Source organism: Argiope bruennichi, chromosome 11 (assembly GCF_947563725.1).
Source record: "Argiope bruennichi chromosome 11, qqArgBrue1.1, whole genome shotgun sequence".
Lineage (NCBI taxonomy): Eukaryota > Metazoa > Arthropoda > Arachnida > Araneae > Araneidae > Argiope > Argiope bruennichi.
In genome coordinates this window covers 73,757,071-73,777,037 of record NC_079161.1, presented here as the reverse complement: position 1 = coordinate 73,777,037, position 19,967 = coordinate 73,757,071, and the positions used below count along the sequence as shown (strand labels likewise).

General features: G+C 31.4%; 1 protein-coding gene across 3 annotated transcripts in view; it reads left to right on the top strand.

The window, feature by feature from the left end:
* The window catches only part of LOC129956970 (pyruvate kinase PKM-like), a 70,972-nt gene extending 55,876 nt beyond the window's left edge, over positions 1–15,096 (top strand). For all 3 annotated transcript variants that reach the window (XM_056069044.1, XM_056069043.1, XM_056069041.1), the window contains exons 6-11: positions 1,432–1,574; positions 3,764–3,891; positions 7,539–7,689; positions 8,933–9,252; positions 12,531–12,649; positions 14,649–15,096. In XM_056069044.1, coding sequence (XP_055925019.1) covers positions 1,432–1,574; positions 3,764–3,891; positions 7,539–7,689; positions 8,933–9,252; positions 12,531–12,649; positions 14,649–14,818 — 1,031 coding nt within the window. In that variant the 3' untranslated portion in view covers positions 14,819–15,096. The remainder of the gene's footprint in view (positions 1–1,431; positions 1,575–3,763; positions 3,892–7,538; positions 7,690–8,932; positions 9,253–12,530; positions 12,650–14,648) is intronic.
* Positions 15,097–19,967: the final 4,871 nt, after the last annotated feature.

Genomic DNA, 19,967 nt, shown 5'->3' with positions numbered 1-19,967 from the left:
ATTAACAACTTTGTGAAAACATGCATGGTTTTATCTATTTACAATGATGTGTAACTTTATGAAAGCAGTTATATTACACGTAAGTTTCTATCTCTAATTCACTTCTTTATTCATTCTGACTGCCATTATACAGGATGCATCGTTTTCACATTTTTGTTGGATAATGATAAAGTTTAATATTATACGCTTTTGTAATTTCAAAGTATCCAATAAAATATCTTTCACAATGGTATACCTTTTTTTTAAAATTAATAATATACTTTTTATAACACCCAAGCATCGTTTTTTAAACATAAAATATTTCGGAAAAGATCATCCAAATTTGAAAGACATAATTGGCGGTCCTTACCATGCTAATGTGGTCATTTTTACTTGACACTAATTTCTTGCGTAATATTTAATTTCTATTTTCACTTGGTTCTTTTAAATTTGCATCTCCTTGCTATTTTTAGTGAGTAATTTGTTTGTATCTTGAGTTAAGACGAGTTTGGCACAGCTTGGCCAACATTGGCTCTTGCGCCAGAAAAAAATCTATTTATTAATATCAAACTTTCAAATTTTAATCCATTATAACAAATCTATAACTATTTCTGAGATTTTAAGGACTGAAAGGAATCTTTATTCTAATATATGTATAGTAATGCATTTTATTTTTCGAAGAGATACGAGTTAAATACAGTAATAACAAAAGTGAACGTAATTTAAGCGAAACCTACCCCATTAAATTTGACAGAGTATTAGTATGATCCAGAATAATGACTCGTAGAATTTGCATTTGTTACAAATTTGACAACTAGGCTGGTAAAAGATTTTCAATCTATCTGTGGCATTTCTCAGCCTAGCGGTCCTAGGTAGCCGTCTAATCAGATTGTCAATGATAATTGTAACGGGAAAAATTGAGCATATCCATGATTGTGTAGCATATATTGTATAAAGATGTCATTATTGTAACAGAAAAAAAATACATATTGAAACAACTTGAACACTAACTCATTCTTCTTTTGACTTGGCCACTTTTAGTTGTGTACTGACGATATAATCCTCCAAAACTGAATTATCGAATTTTATGTACCACTTTCTCTTATTAAAATAACTCATTTACAATTTTAACAAATATTAAAGCGCAGTGATAATGTCCAAGTTATTGTAACATTGTATTTTAATGTTATTGGACAATTAAATTGAAGAACACAAATTCTAGAAATTTTAGATTTAAATATGTTTAACTTATAGTTCATAAATGTGGTACATTATATATTTTAGTTATTATACTATGTTATTTCTGTTCGTTCTATCATCGAGTTATCTTTTTAATCGTATGTTAACTACACCAATAGTATATTTGTGAGAACTTTTTCGAAACTTATTATATATGTTAAATTAAGATGAGATATAACTTGCCAATTATTTAAATGGAATTTTTGTGCACAGGTTCTAATTATGTTGACTGCGAAATTGAGAATGGCGGTATGCTGGGCAGCAAAAAAGGTTGCAACTTACCTGGTGCTGAAGTGGACTTGCCCGCCGTATCTGAAAAAGACAAGCAGGATTTATTGTTTGGTATCGAACAGGATGTGAGTAAATTTCTAGCAATTTAACACTTTAAAGGGCCATTTTTTTCTAGTCGTATGTTAAAATATTTTTAGGCTGGAAATTAGAATAAGAAAAGGGGTTCATTTAGCTTATTAGATAAATTTAATTTTAATTAATTTGGTTAATAATTAAGTAACAAATCAAGACGCATCATTTTGTGTAAGATAAAGAACTGAAGCATCTAAGTTTCTGACTTAGCTAAAAAAAAATTGTCAGAACTTAGGCCAACCTACATAATTTCAAAGATTGATAAATTTGGTGGGAAGCATACTTCCCACGACCCTAGAAAGGGTTAAGCTCAATTACAAATAAACATTTATTTTTTATGAATTTTGACCCCCCGCCTTATTTTTGTCCAAACATAAAATATGAATTTGTTTTTCGTCTATTTTAAAATAATTATCACGTAATACAGTTAAATTTGGTTATAATAATCATTATTCAAAATTATTTTAACCCAAATACTGACGAGTCGTATGTTAGTATTTTAAAGTTATCTCAAATCAATTGGTAGCATGAGTGGCTTTTATTTCTTCATTTGGCAAAAATTTGGCAATTTGTTGATATGAACAAAAGATACCGATATTTGGAAAATATTTTTGTCTATAATGTGGCAATATGAATGGTATGAATATGTACAAACTAAAAATCTCAATTTTTTTTTTCAAACGATTTATTGAAAATTATGTATATACCTATATAATCTTGATTTGGAAATAATGCATTAACAAAATATTAATTAAATATTAGAAATTTATTTTATGACTTCACAATTTTTAAACTTTTATTTTCCCAGATTTAGTTAAAAAAAAATCATTTTAATTAGTTGACTTCTTTCTAAGATTCTACCATAAATTTCGTAACTGAAACTTAATACCGGGCATTTTCAAAATGGAAACTACATTATTAGTTTTAATTATAAAGAAAACTAATTCAGTTTTAGTCTATAATTCAGACAAAAAAAAGTTGAAACATAAGACGGGACGGGGGTGGGTGGGGGTGAAGGAGTATAGTTGCACGGTAAAACAAAATACTGCTGTTTGTCACATTTAGAGTCATATGACCAGGTTATAGAAAACGGATTTAGTCCCAAGTCGCTTACATTCACTCACCCAATATAAATAGGAATGAAAAAAAAAAAAAAAAAATATGCCCCAGGTGCTACTTAACTTCGTTGTGCCACTGAAAACAGCTTAAGCGTCAAAATAACTCGAACGTTGTGTTTTACGTTAAAGTGGTGAATGAACGTTACTGAGTCCACTTGCGTATCCTTTGAGTTATCACCTCACTCCAACGTATATAATATTTAACATCTACATGCAGATACAGTAAACATTTAAATTTATTTTTACTGACTATACAAAAATGGTATATATTGTTAACTATATACATCTAATTATATTGTCCTTTATATAACTATGGCGAGAGCAAGGAAAACAAAACGGGAAAAAGAATGTGTGAAAGAATCTTGAACTTATATAGCGTTAGAAAGGAATTTGCTGTCAGAGCTCTTTGAGTTCAACGGGGAAAGAAATCTGTGCAACTTAGAAGCAAAAGTTACAATGCAGCGAGAGTTCGAGTATTTTGGAAATTATTTTTTGAAGGGAGGTAGTTAAACATTATATAATTGGAGCTTTGGCTTGTTTTGGGTAAAAGTTATTGAAATATACTTATTATTGTCAGGTGTTGGCCGGAGGTCCTACCTCTCTCGATGTGTACAGATCTGCACATAAAATATGAACCGAAACTGAATTTAAAGTATTCATATCGTTCTAAATTTAAAATGATTTCGGATTCAATTTAATTATTTTGATTGATCATAATGAAATATAATTTGAATCATAATTGCTATTTGTTACCATAGCTTTTTATATTTTTTAAATTCTGTCGTTGCATATCTTGTATATATATTTTTTTCGCTTACTCCTAGTAATACATGTACAACAGATTAAAAAAACATGGCTCTAATATCACAAGTGTGTATAAAAATTGCTACAAAAAACCGTTTACAAAACTAGTTTCCCAATGTTCTCATTTTTGACATTTATAATGTTTGCCATCTCTGGTCCCCAATTTCACATAATCGAACAGCGTTGAACATTGAAAGGAATATACTTCAAAAAATATAATACTACTATTATCAGAGTGAACAACTTTTCTTTTTCAACAGGTGGACATGGTCTTCGCTTCCTTTATTCGAAATGCCAAAGGAGTAAAGGAAATCCGTGATATCTTGGGAGAGAAAGGAAAACACATCAAAATTATTCCCAAAATTGAAAATCACGAAGGTGTCAAAAAGTAAGTTTTTAAATAAAGGGAAATTGAACGTATTCTATCATAAACATTCTTCAAAAATTGAGAAAGATGCTGTCAACTTATGATTTACATAAGACGCTTTTAATGCAAGTAGTTTGTGAAACGATGGTATTCTTAGAATCATTAATCCTTTAAATGAAACTGCCCCAGATTTTATAGACTCTAATCAGGGTGAAGTAGCCATTTCCAAACCTTTAAATTTGTGTAGATATGCACCCAATTGGTAAGAAGCTTTAAATGATACAAGGAATTAAAATACTATTTAAATCAATCAACGGATTCTAAAAATTAGAATGAAATTTTTAGTCCCACAATTCTATTTTTTAAAATGTTTTTGTCACGATATATTGAATATTTTAAGCAAAAAAAGTTAACTGGACTAATTTGATCGCAGAAAAACATTAAAAAAAACTGATTTCATTATTTGAGATCAATCAACTGTCTCCTGTAAGAGCCGTGCACTAATGTCGAATCTTCGAAACACCGATTAAAATGACTTAAAGTCGTTTAAATTATGATACTCAAAACTTCATAATTCGGTCAATTTTAGTCGCAAAAAAAGTTTAAAATATTAGTTGGTTTCGGAGGACAGTATACAAATTAAATCATTTTCAGAAAGAACTTTATTGACTTAAACACTATATTTATGTTGTGATTAACAAAATTTTTCCGTCTGGAAATATTTTTTTCTTACTAATTCAATACTCTTTATAAAGTTACCGAGCCACGAATAAATTAGACAACTTGTGTTTTGACTAAGTGAAATTCAAGATAAATTATTTTGTAAAGTAGTTTTTTACGAAAATAACAGTTTTATTTTTTATTTCAATTTTTAATTTCTGTCGTTTTTTTTTTCTTTCATAAAATCATTTTCGATTGGTTTCTAAGTTCATTGTTTGCGTTGCATTGATTTTTGCATTTACGTATTACACGTTTTAATGCTATTTTCTCAAATCCTAATTTTTGGTAAAACATTCTTACAAAAAACCACAAATTAAACTCGAATGCAATATTTTTTTTTGTCCAGATTTCTTTGTTTTGCAATGCCAGAAGTTTTCATAAGCTTCATAATGTGAAAAAAATTGAAAATTTCATGTCATTTATCAGTCTCGAACCCCAATATTTAAAGATTGGTTAAAAATGCAGCTTATTTTTTGTTCGGGAACTGGATAAAATATTTAAGCTATCCGTGAGATTTTGAACACACATTTAAAAAAAACTTAACATAGGCGTTTGTTTTATACTTTTTATTCACTCACTTTCTTAATTTTTCTTAAAGAAATGTTGTAATTTAATTTATATATTTTAGCTTCAAATGCTTATTCTATGTATTTTATGCAAAAATTCAAAAAGCGTTTTTCAAATTCTTCCCGAATTTAGTCGTATAGCTTAAGATTTTTATAGGAAAAAAATTAGAGGTAAATGTTTTCCTTTACAATCATGGCACATTACTTTTTAGACTTTGTAGTGTAGCCTATTTCTTGTCTCTGTTGGTAATCATGTACGTTAATATAGAAAATAACGGAGTAAAAGACTCGATGTATGTGGGGGTGGGGGAGGAATCTCGATTATCACCGTATTATATAAAGACAGAGTTCTGCTTGGCAATTTTTTGTAAAATCGCATTTTTTTAGAAAATATTTAGATACGAATTGCATACTGATTACATATGAATAATTTTCACCTTTATCTACATATGAACTGGTCATTTAAATAATAAAAAAAAAAATCACGAATGCATTTAGTTTAACATGTTATTCGAAGCAATTTGCTATATTACAGTATTCATTCTATAGTTAATCTACTGTCATTTATGTCTTTGAACTTGCTTTAAGTTTTATCATGATGGAATCGGGTCCGAGAGGGGCCCTATATGGCATTATCGGCACGAGAACGTATAGAAAAACGCTCTAATAGTTAGTTATAAGAACGGTTTTTTAGTGTGTGTGCGTAAAACCGTTTCTTCAAGACATCTAGTATATAGATAAGCAAAATCTCATCTAAATATAAAACTCTATCCAAATCGTTAGAGCCGTTGCCGAGAAATGCAAAATTTATATAATGCATGCAAGAATTGCTTGCTTAAAGTTACAAGATTTTATGTAAACCATGCATTTCATTTGCTTTGTGATTTGTAGATAACGAGTCGCGTGATGCATGACATTTGAGGTTTGTTTTACAAGTATTGTTCGAAATATTTAATGAAAATTGTTAAATGGTGAAAGAAAAGGAAAAGTAAAGCTTTAATTAACGCCAAATTAATAGCAAATGAGTTAAAATAATATTTGTCAATTCTAATTTTAGACGCACCATTTGTGGCAACACTGATGAATCGAGTTTACCTTTTCCGAGTAACGGGAAATTTTTTGGCTGGCAGTGGTTTGAATATCTAAGCAAGCACGTGTTAATATTGCATTGTTTGTATAAAATAAAAATGGGACTTCCTTTCCATTTTTTTCCCTTCATCTGATATCTCTGGAAACCCGAGCGAGAATCTAGCAACTTGAAAGAAAAACGAAGCGCGAAGTTGCTAAGTTGGCGGCAAAATGTGAAAAACTGAATCAACTTTTAGATATTGGAGTTATGACCAAAAACTCTTCTCATTGTGGGGCTTTGAGTTCTGAATCGGAAGTAGGTCGATCGGTAAATGTTATCTTTTAAAGATTAAGCTTGCAACGTTAAACGAATAGCCAATGAAGTTTAAAAACGTGCTAACTGGAACTGACGGATATCGGGTACAGAATTGGTCAACATCGGGGATGGCAAGCTAAAGGGAGCAGGGGTCCCCTAGTATATACATAAGATTGTTCAAACTCGCAATCAGTAAATATAGAATTTTTTTGAGATGTATTTAATACAAATTTTAATTTTTCATGTATTTAGTGATCGATTGTGTATAAAAAGACCACATTAGTGGCTTTTTGTGTACTATAGAAAGTATGATTAGAGACCTAATAAATTAGCACTAAGAAGGCTATGAAATGCAAATGTTTTACTGATACAAAATATATACCAGCCAAAAAGTAGGAAAAACTAGCAATATAGTACCTGTGCCACTTATATTCCTCGTATTTTAAAATTGTCCTTTCAATTATCCATTTGTGAAGTTTTAAATGTTTCGCTTTCAGTAAAATAGCATTTCTGTTAAGAATTTAGATTATTTTATCAGAATCCGTAGGCATATTCAAGAAATATAATACCAAGACTGGCCTACCTTTTCTATCGTTCCAGAAAGCAGAGCTTTTGTTTTGCAATTATCTGCAAAAAATCAATTTATGAATTCACGCCATCAAAGAATGCTGAAGAGGTTCTAAATTAAAAGATTATATTGAATTTAAATGATACATTAACACTTTACTGCACATAGAACATTGATGGAAAGAAGGCAAGTCTTAATGTTCTAGAGTTCGCATTGCTTCTGCGTTAAGTTCCGAGGTCCTCTCTAGCACTTAAAACTGCATGTGTGACGCAACCTCTAGTGGATACATTTTGATGGTGATAAAAATGACCCTTATAAAGTGAAAGAGCAGTCTATCCTGAAAAGTTCCTATAAGATTTTGAATTTTTATGGAAATACTTTTCAAAATATGAAATTCTTTTTTAATAATTCATCTCTTGTTACTTTTCAGGATTGATGAAATCATTGAAGCCTCCGATGGCATCATGGTTGCCCGTGGTGACTTGGGCATTGAAATTCCTACTGAGAAGGTGTTCCTAGCACAGAAGATGATGATTGCCAAATGCAACATTGCCGGAAAGCCAGTTATTTGTGCTACGCAGGTATGAAAAGAAAACTTAGGAAGTATGCAATTAATTGCAGACATTTTATCAGTCTTGGGGATAAATGCGCTAATCCAACTGAAATAATGCATGGCATTTCAAAACAGTTATTTTCAATGAATAAGTAATTTAAAAAAAGAACAAATTCAAAAAGTGTTTTTTCGAGGAATTGATAAAAAGTATTTACATCAATAGTTTTCGTTTTTCTTACTTTCCCGTATATCTAGTATAGAGAATGTATAGTAATCGTTAAAAAAATTTCGAACTGGATCTTTTGACGAATCTCCACTTTTTAATTTCCCTTAGTTCGAAAAGCGCATTCTTGGGAAATGTTCGTCAATGATAAATTTAACTCGGAAATGCTTTGAACTAGCCTTTGAAATTCAGTATATACGGTCATTGTACTGAATTTGTAGATTTCTATCACATTTTGAGCAAACATCACTCAACCGAACAGACAGGAAGTATGTCTGTCCGGCTGTTCGAGTATAAATTAAAACTCTGACTACAAAACAAAGAGTTATATATATATAAAAAATTCGGTACAGATTTAACATCTGTAGCGTAGATACCTCTCAAAATTGGAGCTAAATCCAATTTTGTGGGTTGACTGTCTGTCGGTCTGTACTTTCAGAAACATGTAAATGGATAGTTCAAAAACGCAATTAGTTAATATTTTTTAACTAAAAGTGCAGTTTTATATCAAATTTTTGTTTCAATCAGTGAAGGAAAATGCCTCTTTAATACAAGTTCGATGCTTGGATATTATTAACTGCATGCCAGAGACTAATCGCCAATTAACTCGCCAAGGATTCCACGGTAGATTCAATGAAAATGCTAAATTCATGATGAAGGTTAATATTTCGTAGCTATTGTACGCCAATACCATGCAGGGCGCTCTCTGGGATAACACCTTTATTAGAGAGCATGCGAGAAAGTCTTGGAGAGATCATTCAAGCTGGTTGATTTTGTATTAATTTTGAATTTATTTTTGAATTGTGTAATGGTGGGATTATATATTTCTATAAAGGCTTAAGAAAATAACACTTAAATATTTAATGTAATATTTAGTAAATGATTGCTTATCATTTTCATAATAAAATTATATGCAACTAGGATTTCTATTTTTTTTACAATCGTATGCCTCGAAAATTTAAAATAAACTCTTTGTATTTTCCAAGAAAATATGTAGAACAAAAAAAAATTTATGCATGTTTTTATAATGTTTAATCTTCGTTTGCAGATGCTGGAGAGCATGGTTAAGAAACCTAGGCCCACCCGGGCCGAAAGCTCTGATGTGGCCAATGCTGTATTAGATGGTGCTGACTGTGTGATGTTGTCCGGGGAGACGGCAAAGGGCGAGTACCCCATTGCTGCGGTGCAAGTGATGCACGCCATCTGCTGCGAGGCGGAGGCTGCAGTTTTCCATAGAAACGTGTTCAGTGACCTCATGCTGAAGACCCCGATTCCTACCGATCAAACCACTTCAGTTGCCATCGCTGCTGTCAATGCTGCCAATAAGTCTCTGGCTGCCGCTATTATTGTTCTGACAACCACTGGAAGGTAAGGGAAAATTTCACCGTTTAATAGATTATATATAACTAGTAGTACCCGCACTGCGTTGGCCGTGGCATAACATCCAAGAGGAAAATTAGCGTTCAACTTAAGTCTAGCCTGCACCCGATATGACGTGGACATGTCACGCAACATCAAACAAACATAAAAATATATTTAGAAATCATCGACAATAACTACAAAACAATTTTTTATAGCCCACATTCAAAAATGTTTAAACTGTTAAAAAGGTAAAAATATATGTTCATAGACAAAACAATTCACTAAAATATACAACAGAAACGCTGTTTTAAAATTTAAAAATATACCAATAAGTCATTGCACCCACTGTTCCATACTTGTTTATCAACTCAGTATAATCTGATATGAAAATAAAATTCAGCTTGCTTCGTAATATTTCTTTGTAAACTATATTGTCTGGACGATCACTTCGCTCCTCATGAGATTCATTCTGTCTCTGTAATTCATTTGCAGTGTTATTTTAAGAGACGTTTACTTCGCTCAACAGAAGACATCCTTCCCTAAGTGTGGACATTCTTTCTCCGGTATTCGTTAACCGAACATTTCTTTCGTCTACATTTTCATTATCGCGCAATAAACGAAGCATTTTGACATTTAATGAGCTATTTTTTAATGTCATTTTGACATTCAATGTTCCGGTCAAGGTTGGATTTCCTTTTTGGGGAATAACGAGTCTTGAAATTAGACGAAAACCAAGAAATGTATCGCATATGCATACCACAGCTCATGCTATTTGCGAATGCGCAGGTTTTCGCACATACGCGGATAAGTACAAAGCACAGATACTGCTGTTTCATGCAGGCGCGAAGCGTAGTAGGAAAATAATTAAATCGCAATTATAAGACTCCTTTTTTGTTTTATTTTGACATGATTTCAATATACTAAAACCTTCCCTAATGAATGCCCTACAAAATGGTGCAAATATCTCCAATATCAGTGAAGTATTTCGAGTTTTTCAAACATACAAACGCTTTCAGGAGACTTCATTTTATACTATGTTTAGATAAAGCCTCCCTTGTCGAGTACAATTAGTTCCCGAATTTTACTCGTAATGTGAATCCTCTGTTAAGTAAAACAATTTTTATTTTCTCGTGTACGTAGTGTACAGAAAGTACAATAACCGCCAAAAAATTGAAACTCGAGATTTTGACGAGTCTCCACGTTTCCCTGAGTTCGAAAAACATTTTTGGAAAATGTTCGTCTGCCTGTGCAAAAATAACTCAAACGATTTAAGTTAAACGGTTGAAATTTGTTATACGGTCTTTACATCAAATTGGAAGATTTCTATTAAATATTGAGTAAAATCTATTCAAAGGACGTCCGCCCGTCTGTCCAGTTGCTCGAGTATAAGTTAACACGATGCTTATAAAACGAAGAGAGTTAGATACCATTCAATACATAGATTTAACATACATAGTGTGGACATCCAAGAAGTTTTAAGCCAAATCCTACTACAGGTTGTTCGTCTGTCGCTCTGTATTTTCAGAAACATGTAAACGTTGCAATTCAAAATCGCAATATCAAATTTGGTATGGGATTTTACGATTACAAGTGCGGCTTAGTGCCGTTTTTTTTCAATCGACAGGGAAAAACGTGTCTAAAACACATTCGAATTTTGGATACTATTAATGCATGCCAGGGATTAATCGCAAAATAACTCGCTAAGGATGACATGACAGATTCAGTAAAAATGCTAAATTCGCTCCAATTGTTAATATTTCACAAGTATTATAAGCTATGCAAGGCGTTCTCTGGCATGGCAAGTTTTTTAGAGTATGCAAGAGTTTTTTTGGAGACCACTCCCGTTGATTTTTTTTATAAAACTAAAACTCTCTAAAAATAAAAATAAAAAAATCGTCCCTTTCCGAAAAAAAAATACTTAATTTAAATTCAACTTATTATTTATAATGCATGCTTTTTGCAAGAAAGGTGTTTAAAGACATGTCTACAAAATACGACGAAAATGACACATTATCGTTAAATCTGTAGCTCGCATCTGTAGTTGCTTCATTTGGATGATGCTTTTCAACGCCGATGCAATAATTTCCTATTATTTCTGCAATTTTTTTACTAAGTTGCTCCGCTAGATCTTTATCCTCCTCTCCTGACGAAATCTGATTCTTAGATTTTTTACTACGATACAAAGTAGCTCCATACGTTCTTCATTATAGTTATTCTTCGGCCAACTCAACAGAGTCGATGTTATCCATTTCTAGCTTCATAATCTTGTCCAAAAGCTCAATCTCATTAAGGCACCGGCTGAAACCTTTTGGAATCGCATTCGACAACGCTTTCAGGCCAGAGCCACTATCTATTCACTCATTTCAAACTGGTACAAGCCAATCCACTTCCACAATCCATCCCTTGCCACTCGTTCTACGAAATATCGCTCGTTTAAACGAATCGCATTATATATTGTGTTGCTCGCAATGCGAATGACTCGCTATGAGAGGTGCCTGTTAAGCGAGGCTTGACTCCATATAAAATAACATAGGATATGGAATTAAAGTTAATAGTAGAAAGTATCTGTAAGCAATAATTTTATTGAAAATAAAATTACTGTTGATAATATCAATTGCCGAAATGTAATCGGACTGCATTAATGAGAGTAATTTCAAGTTTCTTTGGCGGTTAAGAGAGTATAATTACTCTGCAAACGTCAAGTTGATATCTTGCCAATTCAGCTGAACTTTGTAGTGTCAATTTGGAGCACTGATAAAACTTTCTTGCCACTCGATTTTTTTGCTGGTTTACAATCATTACGTAAATGAAGCAATTAGAATTTACTTTTATTTAGAACAATGTGTATGGAGATCTGAGAATCTTGGCATCGACAATGTTTACTGCTTATGAAGAATTCATTTTAGAAACATCAACAGATTAATGAATCCTTGATTTTAATAGCATCTTTAAATATTTTTAATCTTAATTTATTTTTAACTGTAATTAACATCTTATTTGTTCCGCATCACCGAAAGAACTTGACCATCTCAGTTATAGAAACATGATTGAGCTACTAAAACCAGTTATTTATAATGAAATGTATATATAGAGAATTATAACATTAATTCGAAATTTACTAAAATACATATTGAAGCAACAAATTTTGTTAAAGTAAAATATTAGTGAAATATTAATGAGAGTCTATATTAATATGTAAAATATTTTCATACTATTCTAAATATACATTAACAAATCTTGTTATATTGTTTCTTGCAATACTTATCGACAATTTCTTGTTTCAGGACAGCACATTTGATTTCCAAATATCGACCACGATGTCCAATTATTGCCATTTCCAGGGTGGGCTTGACAACCAGGCAGGCACATCTTTACAGAGGCATAGCTACAATCCATTACACAGGTGAGCATTTGGAAAAGAATAAAATTTAAATTATGCACCCTAAAAACATTACCATTTGAAAGTGGTAAAAACAGTAGCTGTTAAACGTCTACTTTATTCATTTATGTTCTAATACAAACCTTTCAAACCATTTGCTATTTTTTCATTCTTAATATTTCTGTTAATAGAAAATCATTCATAGCATAATGGTTGGGGGGGGGGGGAGAGCAGTTATAAATATCCCGGGCGCCTGGTTCTGGGGGTTCCATGGGTATAAAATAATAGGATGTATGTACCACTTAAAAAAAAAAATCTCGAGGGGGGCAATAAAAATGTCATGCTGTGGACTCCATTTACTCTTGCTAAACCATTGACGACAGGGGGCAAAAATGATACTATGTCTTGGGTGCCAGTTATTTTCATTACGCCGCTGTAATCCATATTAAAACGGGTATTAAAAATGTTGTCTGAATCATGTTTGTGGAAAAAACTGACGAAATACAACTTAAAAAATAAAAGCATTTAGCTAATTTAAATTTCTTATTGTGCTTCTAAGATTACTTATTAAAAATTATCTTGAGTATTTTTAAAATTCATATTAGCATTGATTAAATTCTACTTTCTTCATATTAAACAGAATTTTTTAATCCAAGCCTTGGGGGGGGGCTATTTTACTCCTGGCCCTTTATATTATATTTACTCCAACAAAAAACATTAAAAAAATTTTTGAATCATACTTTCGGTAGAAATTAATATATCCTGAATTAGATCGAAAAAATTTAAATAATCGATCCGAAATGTACCAGTAGTTTACATTTACCATGTTTTACAAGTTAAAAGTTTATTACTGATTGACTACATGATAAAATATGATTAAAAAAATAATAATTTTTATAAATAAAATAGTTAAAATTTGGGCACGATATTTGTAATAAAAATTTAATGTAGCAGATTAAATTTTATTAAAGAGAAATTTCTTGTGTATTATTGAAAGTTTAATCCAATTTTTGAAGTCTTTATTTTGCTATTGTTTCCAAATACAGTAACAAATTTAACCTTCTATTAAAATTAACGAAGGGAATTTTTTTGGCTAAGCTGTTCATGCTTAATTACGGAAATCTGGTATTTCCGGTCATGCAGTTTAATTATGAACCATAACAAAACATTCTTACCTTTATTGTTTAAAACTGTATTAAAACTGATTTCTGTGATCATTACACAGTATATTAAGGAATGGAAAACAATACAAAAATTAATTACCTTTAATTTTGAAGTAAATTTTTTTTTTTTTTTTTTTTTTTTTTTTTTGCCTTTTATGCAACTTTGTTTTGCACCATAAAATTGAACCCCCACTCCCTTCTTGAATAGGGATTCTTGATGGAAGTTGCGTTTACATTTGAGATAAGTTTTTTGCAGGTTTATTTGTAAGAAAACAGTAGAGAACTATTCTTACAAATGCTGACTGAATATTTTTATTGTTGGATCACTATCAACGAAGCGGATGTAATTTTTAAAACAATTTCGAGCACATTTGTATCGCATCTGTTCTGGACAGTTATCAGAATTGAATTCTATGTTTCAAATTGAATTACAAAATTATCAATGGAAGAAGTAATGAATTTTATTTATCTACATTTTTTATAATATGATGTATTATTAAAGCATAAAGTCTGTTATTTCATAGAATATGATCGATCATTTCACGGATAACTGAGGATTTTATGAAATAACTGATGAATCATTTTAATGAATAACTGGGTATTCTGCGGAATAACTAGTGAATCATTTTTTGAAATAATTGGGAATTTTATGAAATGAATAATTTTACGGATTAACTCGGAATTCTATGAAATAACTGAGGAATAATTTTACGGATTAACTCGGAATTCTATGAAATAACTGAGGAATCAGTTTGCGGATTAACTTGGAATTCTATGAAATAATTGATTTATATACGTTAATGATAACGTATAGCAAATTTAAATTGATTAGTCCTAATTTAATATTTATTTCTTACCAGCTGAGAGGCTGCCTGACTGGACACAGGATGTGGACAAGCGAATCCAGTATGCAGTAGACTTTGGAAAGAAGAGGAACTACATCAAGAGCGGCGATGCTCTCGTCATCGTGACAGGTTGGCGCCAAGGAGCAGGAGCTACCAACACCATGCGCATCATCACCGTGGAGTGATAACCGTTCCCTTCTCATTTCACACAGCCTTTGTTTGTTTTCTCATTTAGTTTCTCTGTGCTGCTAGTCTTGATAATTTATCAAGGAAATTTCACATAATTTATTTGGAATCCCACTGTGTGGTGTGAAGCTTATTCGAACTGAACCTCTGTATTCAATGCCTTCATTGTTGTATGTTTCTATATGACTTCAAAACTGAGAACAATGCTTTCTTAAAGAAAGGAGAGATAAAAAATATCTATGTATTGTTACACAGAATAAAAATCTTTATAAAAAGATGCAATTTATAAAAATTCATATGTAAATTATTCTTTGTGACTGTTTATTATGTCTTCTAGCTTAGTGATCTGTGATAACCTTGTGGGAATAAATAGTTTGTTCAAGTAAAAAAAATGGTATTTTAATTTCATGGGAAATTAATACATTAGAAAGATAATTGTTTTCTGAATTAAGGTCTTTTACAATTTACAGTTTTTAATTTTGAAAACACGCATGCTCTTCAAGACGGCAACAAAGCTACCTTTAATTTTTAAGCCTAGAAGTTACTGGCATTAAGGCATCCGACTAAGTTGTAAAGATGCTTTTTCCAGAAAAATTTGGGGCCGCGAGGCTTGGTGATAAGGTGGGTTTCAGGTTCGAGACCCGATTCCACCAAAGAACCGTCGTGTAAGAGGATCTGGTGCACGTTAAATCCGTCGGGGTCAAACGTCTTGAGAGCTGGTGTGATGTAAAAGATTGGAGAGGCGGATGCCAGCTCAGCTGTCTTCCTCGTCATCTGACCGCGGTTCAAAATGACGAGGTCCGTCCCAAAATAACCCTAGAAATGCTTTAAAACGGGACGTTAATATAATTAAACTAAATCCAGAAAAATTTGAAATTTGTAAGATGTGAAAATAAAGCCAGAGCTTCGTAGAGTTTAAAATAGACTTTGTTTTCAATATAAGTAAGATACAACAGATAAAAATGAAATCGGAAACGGTGATATTTTTAACCGAACTTGGCTATTTATTTTTACTGTAAAATTCTCCAAAATAATGTTCATATTAACTCTCAACCTACTCAGCTGAAGTTTGATTATTTTTGGCATTTGTTTTAAAAAAAAGCGTGAAAACTACATTTTTTCCAGCGCATTTGGACGAATTAATTTACAAGTACAATATTTAAATGCATTTTCTGAATGTTCTCCGTGAATTACAATGAAATATTCATATCTCAAAATCAATTCAATAAAATTTCATGAAATTTGGCATACATGTATCCAAAACTTTTGAGGGTGTGATAGACAGCGGATTTTAAGGTAGTTTCATTTAGACATGTTTTCGTCAAAATTTATCTATGTTTTGAACCAAGTCATTAACGGCAACTTCAAATGCTCATGAAACTTTTATTTATTAAAATAATTTTAAACTTGTAGTCTGTTGCATTTTATATATAGGTGAAATATTTTTCTTATTTTTTTAACTTAGTTTTTCCGAACATTTAAAATTTTAAATTTTCATTAAGGAAGCATTTTTTTTTTCTTTTTTCAAAAACTAGAGACAATGAGTATATTTTTTTTTTCTTGTACCAAATCTGTTTCCATTGTACCAAATAGTTAAAAATGTTTATGTATCATTTTTAAAAATTCCTCTCTGAATCTAGTCGGAGACCTTAATTTATAAATGTTACTTTTCAGCCATGTCATACAGAAATATTTTCACAATTTTTGAATTATCTTGCTATTTTTGATAACTTTTTAATGATATCAATTACATCGCCGTTCATTTTTGTTTAATTTTAATAAAAAAATAATTCGATGCATTTTCTATAACAATGCTGCTTTTGAAATTCTAATTTCATTATTCCATCAAACCATTCAGTTGTGTTCCTTGGCCAATGTTTATATTCTTATCAACAGCTTGCTTAACTACGAAGTGGGAATTTCATTTTCGCTCTTATTTCGCAATATATACTCGTTTTTTACATTGTATTCGCAGTAATTTTGAAATAGAATACTGTTTTAATTAAATGCTTATTTTTCAGTTTTATAATTTCATCTCATTCAATAAGTCTATATAGTACATTATATATAATAGTCTACTTTAATACATTACAATAGCTCTCAATTATAACAGTTTAAGCAACGAAAACCATTTTTCTTAAGGTTGGTCGGCGGCTACTATATTAATATCCAATATATAAATGTTGGAATACTTGAAATGAGATGCATAATTAACAATGACATGATACACTAAATTATACCAGAAACATTTAATCTAATAACCGATCTAATTCGTTGGTTTCTCGTTTTAAAAACATCTATAAGCATAAAATGCTAGCTTACATACCATAGAAATCGCTCTTATTACTTACTGTTGAATGGCAACAGTCAAATGTAAATAATTGCTGTGTGAACGTTTCGGACTCTTTAGTTGAAAAAGTTTTTACAACTGCACTTATAAAGCATCAAGCAATTAATGGAGCAGCAGAATATTAGAAATGCTATGAAGAGAGTTCGCCGTATCACCACAAATTGCTTTCAATCAGAAAAGACCAATTGTCTCTAGCTTAATAATGAAGTGGACGTTAGTTTTTAAAACAGTTTATTGTGAAACTCAGCAAAGATATTAAATTAAGATTTGATTAATACTAATTAAATTATTAAAACATTATAAACATTATTAAAACATTATAATTATTAAACATTAAAACATATTAGATCACCCTCACTTTAAAGGAGGGAAACGTAAAAGATAATGGAGAAGAGAATTTTGTCTCCTGCTTAATAGAGGAGCATCTACCCCGTGGACCAACTCGCACGAAAACCCAGTCTGAACTGAGGGGTTTTCCTTTTTCGTCACCCCAGAGGACTGGCGCTGTAAGTGAGCTAAATGTTAATGAAATAAGTAAATAAATAAATAAAAAAAGCGTAAAACAAATATATTATGACTTGTATTTAAAATTATAAAGTAATTTTCCATTCATATAACTATATATTAAAGATAGAAATTAATATGTCCATAGACTTATTGGTACTTACATATTATAGATCTATCAGTCTCACTTGGCAAACCTTGGAATTACGTCAAAATTCATTATACATAAAGCAACCATCTTGGCGATATATCTCGATCGCTCGGTGATTGAATCTGGAAACCGCTTTAATATGCAAATACTAAATTCTTAATATTATGGAACGCATAAGGAAATATAATACATACTTCATCATACATTTAACCTTAAGTAAATCGCGGCTCACCTGACAATGGAGTTTTATACATGTCATGGCTGAAAAAGCGGATAAGGTTACAATAACTATAATAAATATTATTTTAAAAGTGAATATTTCTTGTTGCAATAAATGCAGTTCAATAAAATGCAACTTAAATCTGGTAATTAAAGTGCATCTTATTTCATAATTCTAAATATCTTGCAGTTAATAACTAAGTTTATAACTTTGTAGAAAGAAAAAAAAAAAATGTTATATCTCTCAAAGATATTTGTATCTAGGTTTGTTGTTTTATGGCACAAGAACCATATTTGGTCAATCAAACGGTAAAATGAAAGCCGAATATTAAAGACAAATGAATATAAAATCTATGAAATTAATATAGAACTTTATAAAAGATAGTATTCCAGAAATTAAATATACGATATTACAAAATTAACATTTGTGTTAACATATGAAAATATAAACCAATGAGACAATTTAAAACACAAAAGGTAAAAAGTGCTAAATACAAGTATAAAAATGAATGGCTTTTAAAAATTTAAAAATATTTGGGTGGAATTTTTCACCCTCCAAGTCCTGTAAAGTTATTGATGATGTATGAAAGTAATGCCGGCGTCCTGGCATAGGGGTAGCGCGTCTTCCCCGTGATCTGGGCGTCCCGGGTTCGAGTCCCGGTTTGGGCATGGTTCTTCTTCTGTTGTTCTATCTGTGAATGTGCCCTCCTGTAAAAAGGGGTTGTGCAAGCGAATGAGTAATGCGTGAGTGGCAAAATCGTACTCTTGGCCCTAGTTGGCGCTGCTATAAAAAATAAGAGACGTTCCCCCTCAGGCTTAAATCGCTGTCTTCGTAACAGTGGGCTTGTCAGTGGCAAGTGCCATAAGAAACAAACAACAAACAATGAAAGTAATATATACGTTGATATTTAAATACAGGGCATTGAATTAAAATGTGTTAGGTAAAATGTATTTGCATCTAGGATCTAGATTAATATAGTTATCTAGATCCAACTAGATAATTATAGTTCGAGTTTGAATTAGTCATTTATATAATTTCTAACTTCAGAGAAAAATTCATAAGAAACCTCTGCATAATAATAATGACAACAATATATATATATTGCCAAAAATTGTAACGCGAGACCTGTATATAAATGAACAAACTTTTCTCATTTTGAAACATTTTCATCAAATTTTTTTGAGCAGCATAGAAACATTTTTACAAGATTTAGATTCGAAAATGTGATATTTTTGCTGGAATACTCTTTTGCTAAATATGATAATACTCTTAAGCAGCGTTCACACGAGGTCAACTATTGCGCGCAATGGAAGGTCACGCCTACCTTGGGAGCATCACGTGATTGCAATGGAACAATGGCAAATAGTTGTCCGCAATGGAAGGTCACGCCTACCTCGGGAACACCCCGTGACCGCAATGGGACAATGGCAAATGGTCGTCTTATCGGGATAATTATTTGCCATTGCAACACTCAGGTCACATGATATTCCTGAAGTAGGCACTTCTATTGCGCGCAATAGTTGTCTTCGTATGAATCCTGCTTTATAGTAGGATTTTCAGTTGAAGTTACGAAAAGTTTGATGTGCTATATTCAAACCAATCCATTGCGGTCAATGATGTTCTCGAGATAGACGTGCCCTTCCGTTGCGAACAATTATTTGTCATTGTCCCATTGCGATCTCGTGGTGTTCCAGAGGTAGGCATGACCTTCCATTGCGCGAAATAGTTGACCTCGTGTGAACGTTGCTTTATAGCAGGCTTTTCAATCGAAGTTACAAACTCTTGATGTACTATATTCAAAACAATTTTTACTTAAAATGTTTTTAAAAAATCTATTAAATAACTATAAATGATTAGTATTTGCATTTCACTTTTAAAAAACATGTTTAATATCCTTTTTCAAAATGTTGAAAAATTTAAATT